Source organism: Apaloderma vittatum, unplaced genomic scaffold (genome assembly GCF_000703405.1).
Source record: "Apaloderma vittatum isolate BGI_N311 unplaced genomic scaffold, ASM70340v1 scaffold1055, whole genome shotgun sequence".
Lineage (NCBI taxonomy): Eukaryota > Metazoa > Chordata > Aves > Trogoniformes > Trogonidae > Apaloderma > Apaloderma vittatum.
In genome coordinates, this window is record NW_009715270.1 from 18743 (window position 1) to 32959 (window position 14217).

A 14217-nucleotide genomic window follows, 5' to 3' on the forward strand; every position below is an offset into this window, starting at 1 on the left:
AGCTGGGGGTCGAGGCTACGCCTCCGCGGCTCGCACAACCGCGTCGACACACATAAAAAAAAAAAAGCCACGAGGCACGCGTTGCTCGCCCGTGCCTTGGCTCGCAGGCGTGGGAATAGAGGAAACAAGGTGGCCTGAGAGCACTTTGTTTGCGATCTATCCGCCGAAATGCCACAGCTTTTTTTTTTTTTTTTAACTCCCACACAAGGAACAAGCAGGAATAACAACAATTAGAGAGGAGTTCGTTGAACCAGAAGGTTGGTCCCAAAGGTCCCCTTCGCTTTTTTTTTTTGTGCTAATTGCCCTAATCTGAATAAGGAGACAGTAAAAGTCAAGAACTCACACTATTTTCTAGATAAAAGACTATTCTCCCACACTAACTGGAGGGAAGGCTTGGTGGACCAAAGCACTTAGACCAGGAGGAACCTGAGGCTGAACCCTCATCTGAACAAAATAGAGGGAGTGAGGGGGCCTGGAGAGGTGGCTTAAAAAGATCTTTTTCAGGCAGAGGTTGAAAATCCCATCACGCTTTCTCCTAATTTCCCCTAACTCCCTGCACTTTTAGGGATGCTTGAGGGATAAAAGGAGCCCGTTAACAATTTAGCAAGTTGGCTGGAAGGAAACCCTTTTCCCTGGTCTCTTGTTTATCCTGTTGATTGAACCCTCTAGCCAGCCCTTCCCTCTCCTCCTTTTCCAAGAGGAAGGACCTGTTCTGGTTCAACTCGCCCTCCCAACATTCGAGGTGCAAGCAGAGCAGAGCAAACGCGGGCGAGGCGCAGTCTTGTACTCACCGACATTGTAGAGTGGACATCTACATCCCCCTACAGAGGACAACACAGGGAGTTCAGAGTCAAATGCAGAAGACAGCAAAGCAACAGCGAGAAAGGCAGAGAGGAACTCATCGCTCAGCGCCCCACGGCGCCTACACCCCACCGAGGCGCCAACTGAGGCGCCCGCTGCTCGACGGGACTTTAAAAAGCAAAATGTGGGTTCCCTGAACCCAGCCTGAGGAGGATGAGGAGGAAATCCAAGCGCCACAGGAGCGGTTTGGTCGCGATGAAGCCCGTGCCCCAGCTCTCCCACCTGTGAGACCGAGGGCAAACCCCGGAGAGCGACGGCGCGATCGGCTCAAGCAAAACTCGCTCGGCTCTTCCAAAGGCAAGGGGACGTTATCTAAGCACAGGCAGGACTCTTGCCAATCTAAAGAAGGTGCCTTCGGTGCTCAGACGATGTTTTAATGACATTTATTTTCCACTTGGGTCCCTCCCAGCCGTGGTCAAGGCTGCGGCTGGTGCAAAGTTCAAGGCATTTTACTTCCACAGCGCCTCGCCTTTTAAAATATTACAGAGGCTTTTGGCATTTTTTTTTAAATAAAAACATAGGTAATCGTTCTCTTTAAAAAAGAAAATAAACACTTGGAAGCTCTTTCCAGCAAACCAAGAGCTGCCGGGGCTGGCGTTATTTCTTTGCGACTGATGCCGATACGGTGAACGAGGCAAAAAACGTGGCAGGCAGGTGTTTGTGCAGCTCCAGCTGAAATCCGTGCCTGCCATCTGGCAAAAATAAGCACAAAAGGGAAAAAAAAAACAAAAAAACCCCCAACAAACCACCAAAACGCCCTTTTGCAAAGAGTTCACGCTGAACTGCTCAAGACGGCAGAGGTTGGAGTTTGTTCGATCGCTGAAAGATTGCTTCCCCTTGCCGGGTCAGCATCACCTCTTGACCTGCCCCGATTACCTTCCAAAGGAGGTTATCGAGATACAAGACTAACAGAGGATTAAAGGAAACTTAAAATAAAAACAAAACACCCCCCCTTCTCCCTCCTTTTCCCCCAACCCCGCTCCCCTCCTCCAAGAAAACATCCTTGCTTTGTTAACCTGACAGTTCACCGTAGGTGTTGACACAACCCTCCATCTCCGAGCGGCTTAATGTCAACAAATCAGTGTGTTTGGAGTAGCCCTGTCAATGCGATTTACATTAACTTGTCCAACAAGAAATAAAAACAACAATCAGCCATCAGGGACAAAAGGCTTTTTCAGTCATTCTTTTTAAAAGTATGACGCTGGAAACGTTAATTTTTGAGGCCCTTTAGTCGCTGAAAACCAGAAACCACTTTTTTTTTTTTTAAACTAGAATACTTTTTTTTTTTTTAAAGATTTTTTTTTCCTTTCCCCCCAAAAAAGTGTTTTCTTTTAAAGGAGGCCCGAGCATCCCACGTTAATAAGTCGAGCAGCAGTAGTAACCGACTCTCTCCCTGGCTAACGCAGGGAAAGGGCAGCCTTGAAGCCAAATGTTAATTATGCTTTGATTTCCACCAGCGGGTTATTTGCTTTGAGACATTTTTGGGGCACTTAGCGAGGCATTTTCCAATTGTGGCTCTAAACCACCATGAAAATGGCACGCGGCAGCGGTATGCACCGAAAACCCCTTAACTTCACCGTGAACTTTTCCTCCTGGTACCCACCAACGTGTCCTTCGGGGATGGGGGCTCGGTGCCCCGAAGCCACACTGGAAAAAATAAATCAATTCCAGGGATTCATAGCATCATCAAGAAGTTTCCATCATCTCCTACTCTGATGCTCTAAAGGAAAAATGAGGGATTGCAATCGTAAGTGGAGGCTCCTTCTGCCACTCCACAAGGCAGGACTAGCTTTGGTCTGGGTTTATTTGTTCTTGCTTGAGCAAGATTGGACCAGATGATGCTCAGAGAGGTGGTAGGTGCCTCATCCCTGGACAAAAAATTCAAGGTCACATTGGACGAGGCTCTAAGCAACCTGATCTAGCTGGGAGATGTCCCTGCTCATTGCAGGGGGGTTGGACCTTTAAAGGTCTTTTTGACGATCTATGGCCTCCAGAGGTCCCTTCCAACCTCAACCCTTCTCAGTAAATACAGGGAAAAAATCAGCCTCGGGTATGTTAAAAGAGAAAAACACAAAACCTAATGCCCAAACCTTGCCTTGGAGTCGCCTTTTTGCTCGCTCAGCACCTCTGCTCCTCTTCAACTCCCCCTCTCCGAAACGTTGACTTGAGTCAACGAGACCCTTCAAGGCCACTTGATCTGCCTCGCGGCCGGCCGGAGCCTTGACCCCAGAGAGGTTTCCTGCAGGCAAGTGGCCCCGTCCGAGACAATGGGATTACTCACAGCCGTCACGTTGAGGAGCCGCCTGCATTTTTGCAGGCTCAGGACTTTCGGCTCCGTTCTATTAGAGGACAGCGCTTTTTGTCGGCGTAATTTTAGCGCGGTTACCGCCGACATGCCCAGGCTGAGTTTCTTTGATCAGCAGGTGAAGGTTGCTCTTGGTGGAATTACTGTCGTGACAAAAGGCTCAGCTCCTGCCACTTACTCATCTCCCGAGACTGACGTTTCCTTTTAAAAAACTTCCAACACCAGGAGAACCCTTTTTTCCCTTTCCTAAAACTGTGTAAATTCAACACGAAGTTATCAGATGATCAGCTCTGGAAAACGGGGGCTTTTGTAAACCAGCAAAAGGACGTGAGAACGGGAAGGGATGACATTGCACCGAGTCCGTGGGCATCCCCTCCCTGGCAGTGTCCAAGGCCAGGTTGGACGGGGCTTGGAGCAACCTGGGCTGGTGGGAGGGGGCCCTGCCCAGGGCAGGGGGTTGGAACAAGATCACAGAATCACAGAATCCTAGACTGGCCTAGGCTGGAAGAGACCTTAGAGATCATCTAATCCAACCTCCCTGTCACGGGCAGGGACGCCTCTCAACTAGATCAGGCTACTCAAGGCTCCGTCCAGCCTGGCCTTGAACACCTCCAGGGAGGGGGCAGCCACAACGTCTCTGGGCAATTTATGCCAAAGTCTTGCCGCCCTCGTACTGAAGAATTTCTTCCTAAGGTCCAATCTAAATCTATTCTCCTTCAATTTAAACCCATTATCCCCTCGTCCTATCGCTGGACACTCCTGTAAAAAGTTCTTCCTCAGCCTTCCTGTAGGTTCCCTTCAGGTACTGGAAGGCAGCTATTAGGTCCCCCCGAAGTCTTCTCCTTTCAAGACTGAACAACCCCAGCTCCCGCAGCCTGTCCTCGCAGCAGAGCTGCTCCAGCCCCTGGATCATCTTTGTGGCCTCCTCTGAACACGCTCCAACAGATCCACATCCCTGTTATGGTGGGGACACCAGAACTGGACGCAGTATTCAAGGTGGAGTCTCACAAGAGCAGAGTAAAGGGGGAGAATCACCTCTCTTGACCTGCTGGTTACACTTCTCTTGATGATTTTTAACACTCCTTCCAACCCAAACTATTCCACGACTCTATGATTTCTATGAATGAGAAGATGCTCCAAGGATGCCTCTCCATGGATGGTGCACAGCTATCTGTTTTCCTTCGTGAGCCACCAGCAGGGTGGAAAATCCTGTATTTTATAGCTGGACCGGGCTGCAAACTCATTTCAAACAGGGCAGCGACTCCTCTTAGATCGCTGCAGCACTAATCACAGAACCACAGAATAGTTTTGTTTGGGAGAGACTTTCAAGATCATCAAGTCCAGCCTTTGTCCCAGCCCTACCAACACCACTAATCCATGTCCTTCAAGGAAACATCCACCCTTCTCTTACACATCTCTAGGGATGGTGACTCAACCCCCTCCCTGGGCAGCCTGTTCCAGTGGCTGACAACCTCACAGTAAAGAAATTCTTCCCAATATCCAGCCTGAACCTCCCCTGGTGCAACTGGATTCAGTGCAGAAACAGCTCTGCATCCTGCAACATTCTCTTTTACATAAAATTCAGCCTTTCTGGAGATAGTTCCTTTTCCCCTCAAACCCCTCTCTTTTTACAAATGAAAATCCTTTTTTTTTGGTGTTCTCACAAACATCTCCACCATCTTCCTGCATTGCTTTAGACAGACGTGGGCTTCTACACACCTTCCCACCTACATTTCATTTAGCAAAGTGCAGAAACCTTAATGTGTTTCTAAAGAAGCCACCGAAAAAAAGCCCTTGAACCCTACAACAACGAGCCAGCAGAGATACCAAAGGAGCTGGGTGCCTTTCAGATGTTCCTCCCTTGCTCTCACCCTGCAAGGGGACGTGGTGGGATCCATCAGCAATGCTCAACGACGGCATCTTCATACCACTCCTCTAAAGGAAGCAACTCCAATAGATACGGAAAAATCCCAGACCTGAGTCTCTCTACAAACCACCGAAGCAGACGCACAGCTTCACAAATCAGACAGCAGCATCTGATTGATTGCCTCCCCTCTTCCGCGAGGCTGTTGAGAGCATGGATGCTTTGAAGACAAGGTGCTGGGCTGCAAATGCAAACAGTCTTCTCCTCAGCTGGGTCCTTTAGGAAGAGGAAATGCTGCTTCGATCTGTCTCGTCGCTTTTTTAGAGCAATTAGCTGTCCTCCCAGTCTCCACCAACAATTTTGACTCGCTCCAAAATGAAATATTAATATTTAAGGAAGATAAATCACTCCAGGTCCATCTCATAAATCATTGTGGGCATCTCTCCCCAGCCTCATCTCTCCTGCTGGCCACGCTTCACGCTCTGGTGCAGAGACCCATCTCCCTGTCAAAATCCATTACTCACTTGCGTAGGGACTTGTAGTATGATTTGTGGAAGCAGTCTCCAGGTGCTACACCACCCCCGTGCAGCCACATCTCCTTTTTTAAGGAGAAATCCAGCAGTTGGGGAATCCAGCCACCTCCAAGAACCTCCTGACTCCACAGGGCACCCACCCCACGTCTGCTCAGCAGCCCCACGGCTCAGGGCTGCCAACGGAGGTGATGTCTTGGCAATGAAGCTGGACAAGAAGATGGATGAAAGTTCTTCTGACCTTTCTGCTCAGGAAGCAGCACTTTATGTTGTATTTTATTCCAGCGATAACAGAGCCAAGCACGCACCTTCTCCTCAGCATCACCTCCGGGTACAGACAACTGGGAAAACCACTTCCATTTCTCTTTAGGTGGCTTCTCCACCCACGGCAAGTGAGCCCTCACTTCCACCCTGCTACCAAATCCTCCTGCTGCGATACAGAAGGCCAAAGACACGCAGAAGGCTGCGTCGTTTGGGAGCTGTAACACCTCCTAAAACAGCTCTGGAGGGCTTGAACGTCCTCCCAGTAGAACAATCGTCGTGGCAGAAACCAGCAGAATGAAGCGAAGGGACCTGCCGCTGCATATTATTCGTCTTCTCTACCCGTTTCTATCCGAGCTCATGAAAGATGCCCAGTATGTGCCCGTGTGCTATGGTCCTGGGCACCCAGGGGCAACACATAAGTAACAACCCAGGAAGGGAGAAAGGTTTAAAATTGCTTTTAGGACAAATAGAGCGGTCAGCGGATTTGCTATTTTCAGAATACCTGCTGATTGAAGATACTCTTAAGTATATACCCATACAGCTCAGAACAAATCTTATTTAAAGGAAAGAAAAAAGCTGTTTGAGCAAAACCGAAACTCCCTGATGATTCTATTTTTCCTATTCAACGAGGCGCTGCTCAGCCAACTGCAAAGAACAACATGAAATATATTTTCTGATCGCAGTAACAGCATAAACACAGGCGTGTTTTCGACAGCAGAGAAGGGAAAGAAACATATGCTGCCTTCCAACAGAGCATTATTTTGACGTAAGGCATCCAGCGACTTGACGAACGTTTGGAAATGTATCTGCAGTTCAAGTAACAGACATCCTCACACCGGGATCTCTTGGAAAAAATCTCCAATGTCCATTAAGCTGTGAGTTAGCACACCAGAACATAGGTAGCTAATGATTTAGGGCCCTGTTTCTACAGGGTGGGCTGTGGTATTTCCCTCGTTCACATGCAAGTGGGCTTAAAAATACCCGGGGAGACCCTCGCTGAAGCCCAACGTCTCGTGAAACAGCTTGCTTTAAAAACAAGTCTGTTATTTCGAAACACCTGACAGCCCAGAGCTCCATTTCTACCATTGAAAGGTCAATGAACTGGTTTCAACAGCGCCGTCAGGTGCTCCCCAGACCGAAAAAGAAAGTGAGTTGGCGGAGTGGCTTACCGGGAGGTGGGTGAAGACAGCAAACGTGCTGCGGAGAAAGCCGATGAGATCCACAAGGTAGTCGCTGGCCCTGCTGCCCGGCTCCATGGCCATCCAGTCGTAGTCCGCCAGCTGCACAAACTGATCTATCTTCTGGTTGAGGTTAGTGTAAATCTCCTCCTCGGCAGCGTGGCGGGCGTCCTGGGAAACAAGACCACGTTACGTGGGATGGAGTCTCCATACCACGAGTCTCCACAAGCAACGTGAGGTTGACCCAACCTTCAGCCCTAATGGCAGCACAAGACAAAGAGCCTGCAGGCAACTACCTGGTTGGACTGGATGATCTTAGAGGTCTTTCCCAACCTTAATGGTTCTGGCAGTGTGCCCAGGTGGCCAAGAAGGCCAATGGCATCCTGGTCAGTGTTAGAAATGGTGTGACCAGCAGGAGCAGGGATTGTCCCCCTGTGCTCGGTGCTGGTGAGGCCACATCTTGAGTATTGGGTCCAGTTCTGGGCACCTCAACCCAAGAGAGAAATGGAGGGGCTGGAGTGAGTGCAGAGGAGGGCAACGGAGCTGGGGAAAGGCCTGGAGAGTAAATCTCATGGAGAGCGATGGAAGGAGCCGAGGCTGTTGAGTGTGAAGAAGAGGAGGCTGAGGGGAGACCTCCTCACTCTCTGCAACTGCCTGACAGGACGGGGTGGAGAGGGTGGGGCCTTCTCACGGGTAATGAGCGATAGAACCAGAGGGAACGGCTGCAAACTGCAACAGGGCAGGGTCACACTGCACATGAGGAAACAAATTTTCCCAGCAAGAGCAGTGTGAGCTTGGCACAGGCTGCCCAGGGAGGTGGTGGAGTCCCCATCCCTGGAGGGGTTTCAAGGTGTTGAGATGTGGGGTTGGGGGAGATGGGTTAGGGCTGAGCTTTGTAGAGCAGGGTCAGTGGTTGGGCTCCATGATCCCAAGGGGCTTTTCCAACCTGAAGGATTCTGTGATTCTATGGGTGCTCCAGCCTCAGGTTAGCTCAGACTGGTGGGATGGGTGCCACCAGGTCACTGCTAGGCAAGATCAAGCTGGTGTCTGCCTCTGATGTAACCTGGGGACCAGGAGGACAAATCCACTGCAGGGTGAAAGCAAGGGAGATGGGAGAGGAAGGCTCCACGTGCAAGAAGGCTGAGACCCACACTGTGGGCAGGTATGGGGTGCAAGAAGGCCACAGAAGAGTCTCTCTGCCAGAACAAGGGTAGGAAAACTCACCCTTAGGCCAAATAGATGATGCCAGAAGAGACTACAAATGCATGTCCCTGGGGATATGGGGCCTTAGTCTCCTGCTGAGTTATCCCAAGGGCAAACCTCCTCAAACCAATCCCCTCCTGTCGCTGGAGTTGCTGTTTCCATCTCCTGCTCTCCAGCCACAGGACCCGATTCAGACGCCCCGCAGCTGACCCAGTGATGGCCTTAAGATTTCATATAAAGTATCTGGCTGGACACTTCTGGGTTATGACTTAAAAGATTTAAAGACTGGGAAGTCCAGTAGTTTCTGCCAGTCCTGTTTTTTTAATGGGATAATGCTAAAAGGAGTGGAAAGATATAGAAATATAAGTTCTGAAAATCTACTCTCTTCTTGGGTGAAAGAGGAGAGCTTGCGCTCGCGGCCAGACGTGTGTAAAATTGTACAGCTCTCAAACAGCAGAATGAAAATTCATTTAAAAAAAAAATAATCATCAGGCTTTTACTGAAAAGCTGCTTAATCCTTTAGATAACAAGTGCCGCAGTCACAGCCTGTAAATTAGGGCTACGAAGGCTCGCGACCTCAACAGAAGTAACGCTCCAAAGGACAAACCCAAACGCTCGTCTGATGGCGTCAGCTTCCTGGGACATGCCGAAAATTACCTTTCAGTTCAGCTTAGCTCCCTACAGCCACACATCCCCCAACACGGGCTTCGAAAGCCGATATTCTCCGACCAAACACCGACCGCGACTCCCCGGAGGTGGATCTACCAGCCTCCTCTCACCTTGAAGGTTGTGGTCCCGTAGAGTTTCGTAGTGTGGACAGTTTCTGGAAGTACATTAGTGATATTGGTTATGAACTCCTCTAGGAACTTGCAGGATTTCTCCAAATGGGTCGTATTTATAATAATCTGTACAAGCTGCAAAGGGAAAAAAAGGGATTCAAGCATCGTGCTGCCGAAGCCAGGGACGGGCCAGGTTAACGGACGCTGATTTATAAGAACTTCTGGCATGAAAAGCTGGTGCTGTACAAACACACCAAGCTTTGCTACACACTCAAAGACTCCTCCTTCAACAACATCAGTAATTTAAATAAAAGATAATTTGGAAGGGGGGAAAAAAGCATTTCCCGTGACAGCCACTAATACCACAAAAGATTGTTTCTTTTTAATGACTTTCCTACATGCAGCTGTCAGCCAGTGCTCAAATACAACGGGCTTACCAAAAAAAAAAAACCTAAAAAATACCCATCATGTCGAATCACAAGTCTTCTGTCTGCTCATGAACCCCAAACAACCCAGATCTGGAACGACGCCAAACATCATCGCATTCGCCGTTGATGTTAGAAACGTCGAGGTTGTATTTTCCCGTGGGTGGTGTGGGTGAACAGCAGATCTCACACCCCGTATCCCTCCGCTTATCATACCCACCATTATCTGCGATTTCCTTGATGCCGGCTTCTCAGTTGCCTTCACGTAGCAGCATTTCAGGACATTAAAGGCAACCACAAAAGCCTCCATTGAAGTCAAGAGACACAAACCTTTACAATCCAGAGTAAAACAACCCGAGCTTACAGTTTGAGGATCACTAACTTGGAAGCATCACTAATTCCTAAAGCAGGCACCTGCTTTCTGAGCCGCCTGCCCGGAATATTTTCAAGGTGCAACGTGAGCTACAACAAAAACTTCCCAAAAAATGTCTAAGCTCAGACAGCAAGACAAAAAAGTTCTCTGATGGACACTGAAGGCGTCGTAACGCTCCAGACTGATATAATTTATTTCCTAGAGTATAGTGTGGCAGCTCGCAGTCACCTCCTCTAAAGACATGATTTGGAAACACTCACAAATGAGATGGATTAATCATCGATTGGAGTGTGCATGCACCGAAATACTGAAGCAATGCTACAAAGATTATGGTGCCCAACTCTTCCTGGTGCCAGATGACACCAGAAAGGGAAACGGGCACCATTTGGGAGGTTCAGCTTGGATGTTAGGGAAGAAAAGAGTCATGAGGAAGGTAGCGCGGAACTGGAACTAGGTGCCCAGAGAAGCTGTGGGACCTCTGTTTCGGAGAAAATAAAAAGGCTGACATGATCCAAGTGAGCACTGAGTCCATTTCTAGCGGGAGGTTGGGCCAGATACCTCCAGAGGCCCCTTCCAGCCAGCACTTCTTTGATTTCAGTCAGGTTTTGGTTTTTAAGAAATCAAGTCCTGCTCTATTTGAACTCCTCTTGGTTTGGTGTGTGAAATCTATCAGACAGGTAACTAGGAGGGCTTCTCATTCCTGAATTCCTTGGATTAATTTTGTTCTCAATTTTTGCCTTCAAGGAAGCGTTCATTTGCCTTTCCCCGTGCCAGACAGCTCTGACTTCATGATCAGGACGTATTTTCCTATAGTTTCAAGTTAATTAAATATTAGGTATTTCCAAGTGTGGCAAACTCCTCCTAAAACTTTTCTCTGATCATCACAACTTACTGGTCCAGATCAAATTTGAAGTCCCTGATTGCTTTGATTCTCTTCCACCACTTCATATGAACCTTCCTGGTCCCTTTCTGGCTCCTTCAATTCCCTTGAATTTGGAGGGGTAAGATCTTCTCGTTAGGGTAAGAACTTCTCATTGGGGTAAGATCTTCTCGTTGGGGTAAGACCTTCTCATTGGGGTAAGACCTTCTCGTTGGCCTAAGACCTTTTCATTGGGGTAAGACCTTCTCACTGGGGTAAGACCTTCTCGTTGGCCTAAGACCTTCTCGTTGGGGTAAGACCTTCTTGCTGGGCTACCCAAATGAAAAACGTAGTAGCATCTTCTCCTTCTCTTTCGTTGAGGGCTGTCAGGGTTATTCGAAACACCGGGATTACCTGGAGCAGACTTGGTTAACAAACTTTTACAACCACTGCTGAGAGGTAGCCCCAAGAAACAGCAGTGAAAAATAAATTAAAGAGGATAACAGCCTTGTGCACTTCCAGGAAGATAACACTGGAGAGCCCAGAAGCGGACAGTGTTGCTTTGTGCAAAAATTAAAGCTGGGAAGTGATAGCTATGAAAAGTACTTAAATATCTTTTGCAATCCCTTTCGACCCCAGGATGGGGTCTGGGACTCTTCAATGTGCCCTTTTAATTCCTGTGCTCCACATAGTCACATCAATTTCTTTTCTTAATAGGGGAGGATCTGAGAAACTCGGAAGAAAAAGGCTGCGTGCTTCTGTTTGGGACAAGCAGGTCAATGGTTACACAAAGAAAAGAGGCAGGAAGGGATGAAGATGCTCAAAGGAGTTTTTCTTCAAGCTGATTAGAAAAAAAAAAGATGGTAACCGCAGTCTCTGGACATACTACTACACCTTTATTTGAAATGCGAGTTTGCTACACAGGCTTTCCTCCCAAACCTCCACTTTCAGCACCAAAAATCACTCCCAGTCCAAAGAAACATCACCTTAACTCAAGGTGGAAGATGCCAAGGAACATTTAACAGCGTCTAAACTGGGAAAAATTGGCTGAGGGCGACTGCTGCCAAGGGTTTCCCCTCCCTACCTACTTTCAGATCACACTGTGGGAACGTTTGCAACAGATCGTCTGGGGGATGGATGTGCAGGGATAGGGTTGCATTCCTCTTTGTGGAGGGAGCCTCAGGAGGAGCGGGAGGGATGAGGAATTTGCCTCCAGGGAGCAGAGAGATTGCAGACTTTGAGATAAAGGGCTGAGGAAGCATGGTGTGTGAGTATATAGCATTGCAAACGCACTAAAATTCTCCAAAAGTCACCTCTGTGGGGTATTTACAGCGTCCGAAGAACGGGACACATTTGGACAGTACCATCGATTAACCAACTCATTTAACAAACAGCTCGAAGAGGACCCACTAAAGTACCCAAATTGCTCTGGCTACCACACACATCCCCCAAAAGCCACGATTTCCATACATTAAGCTTCTCAGAAATCTGACTTTGGGCGCAAAAAATGATCAGTCGCAAAAAGAAAATGCACGGAACTCATCTCGAACATCACCTACAGACGGGGACAGCTCCCTCACTCTCTCCTAGCTCCCACCTGGTTCTTCTCCACACTCCCTGAAGTCCTCTTACCCACCACTTTAATTCAGATATAGAACGCTCTGCAAATTCAAAATCGGGGCAACTCTTAACAGCAACAGCAAAAAAAGCTTCCTCCTTCCTGCAGGATATTTCTACAGCAATGCTGTGCCATTCCGTTATTGTTTTCCAACCTCATATTTTACTATAATATTCCAAACCAGAGTCTCTAAAGGTGCCATAAGGAGCTTCAAGGGACCAAACCCCCCGTCCTGGAAAGGAGCCTCCTGGGAGCCGCATCCTACCTCTGTCAGCCCGACGTTTTTCCTCTTGATGACATTCTGTAAACAGTTGCTCAGCGTCCGGGTCAGCAGCAGATTCGTAGATTTTCTAATCATGTCGTCAACTTCGGTGGAGCTGAAAAGAAGATTTTATTTTTTTTTAAAAGAGATTTTTTTTTAAAAAACGCTCTACGAAAAGAAAATCACCCCAAGTCCTCATCGCTTGGTCTCCTTCCCAACCCTCCTCTGTTTTCTCCGTGATCACTTCGTGCACTGCTTACAGGTACTGACATACTAATATATACACAATAATATATATATACCAAAATACCAACAATTTAGGCCTTTTTGTGCGTGTGTTAGTAAGGAAGAGGGACTAAATCTACATCTCGGAGGTATTTCTACTAGCACCAGGAGAAATTAAATTCTATTTAGCTCCAGCATGAGGAAGGTCTGCCCGCGGCATCAGCACCGAGCCACAACGCTGGAGGTGAGTAGGGAAGGACAAAGGGATCAAAGACCTGCAATGAAGGGGGGGAAACAAATCATCACCACCGAATACATCCTCCCCCAACCTTCTCATGGCTTTTTCTTCAACTAAATCAGACTGGAAGCTCTTGCAACGCGTTCATGCCCTTTGCCAGATGGTTGCAACTGCAGAAGTTCGGGGCTTTGGCACGCCAGCGAGGTGCAACGTCTCCTTTCTGAAGGCGGTTTTGGAAACTCGCCCCGATGCGGGTTCCTTTGATCTGTCGTTGGCCCTGCATTAGCCCTGACACCACGGGCCTTCATGTCTGGCAGCGCAGTGACAGGCAGCTGAGGGCAAAGAAAATTTCCAGTGGCAAGGCTGAGAAGCGTTAATAACTTTAAGGCTCCCGGTAAATCAAGACGGTGACCTTTTGCTCCTTCTCCTGTTTCACCTGACAAACGGGCTGGATTACACAGTGATCTGTCGTTGGCCCTGCATTAGCCCTGACACCACGGGCCTTCATGTCTGGCAGCGCAGTGACAGGCAGCTGAGGGCAAAGAAAATTTCCAGTGGCAAGGCTGAGAAGCGTTAATAACTTTAAGGCTCCCGGTAAATCAAGACGGTGACCTTTTGCTCCTTCTCCTGTTTCACCTGACAAACGGGCTGGATTACACAGTAGGGATGGCCCCGAGAAGCAAAAGCAAACCTTGCAGTTACCTCACCGGTGGCACACAAGGTGGGGGATGTTGGGGTGCTGCTATGGGGGGGGGGAGTCTGCTGGTGTGGGGACGGGCGCTGCCAGCCCTTGTTCCAGCCCACACCTCCCAAACTTCACAGCATCAGAGGAACACAGAATGGTTTGGCTTGGAAGGGACCTTGAAGATCATCCAGTTCCAACTCCCTGCCCTGGGCTGGGACAGCTCCCACCAGCCCAGGTTGCTCCAAGCCCCGTCCATGGCCACTGCCGGGGAGGGCCTGCCACAGCTGCTCTGGGCAACCTGCGCCAGGGTCTCACCTCCCTCACAGGGAAGAACTTCTAATCTAAATCTGCCCTCTTTCAGCCATTACCCCTTGTCCTATCACTTCATTCTCTGACCAGAAACCCCTCCCCACCTCTCCGGTGTCCCCCTCTAAGGTCTCCCCTTCTCTTCTCCAGCCTGAACAGCCCCAGCTCTCTCAGCCCGTCCTCACAGGGAGCTGCTCCAGCCCCTGAGCATCTTACTCTGGGAAGATGCCAAGGAACACCAA

General features: G+C 48.8%; 1 protein-coding gene across 1 annotated transcript in view; it reads right to left on the reverse strand.

Annotated features, from left to right (window-relative positions):
• LOC104273650 (exocyst complex component 6B-like) overlaps nucleotides 1-14217 on the reverse strand; it is a gene marked incomplete at both ends in the record, with an annotated part of 34958 nt that overhangs the window by 14686 nt on the left and 6055 nt on the right. Inside the window, 4 exons of the mRNA XM_009869042.1 lie at nucleotides 792-821; nucleotides 6994-7173; nucleotides 8985-9119; nucleotides 12525-12636. Of these exons, the coding sequence (XP_009867344.1) occupies nucleotides 792-821; nucleotides 6994-7173; nucleotides 8985-9119; nucleotides 12525-12636 (457 nt within the window). The remainder of the gene's footprint in view (nucleotides 1-791; nucleotides 822-6993; nucleotides 7174-8984; nucleotides 9120-12524; nucleotides 12637-14217) is intronic.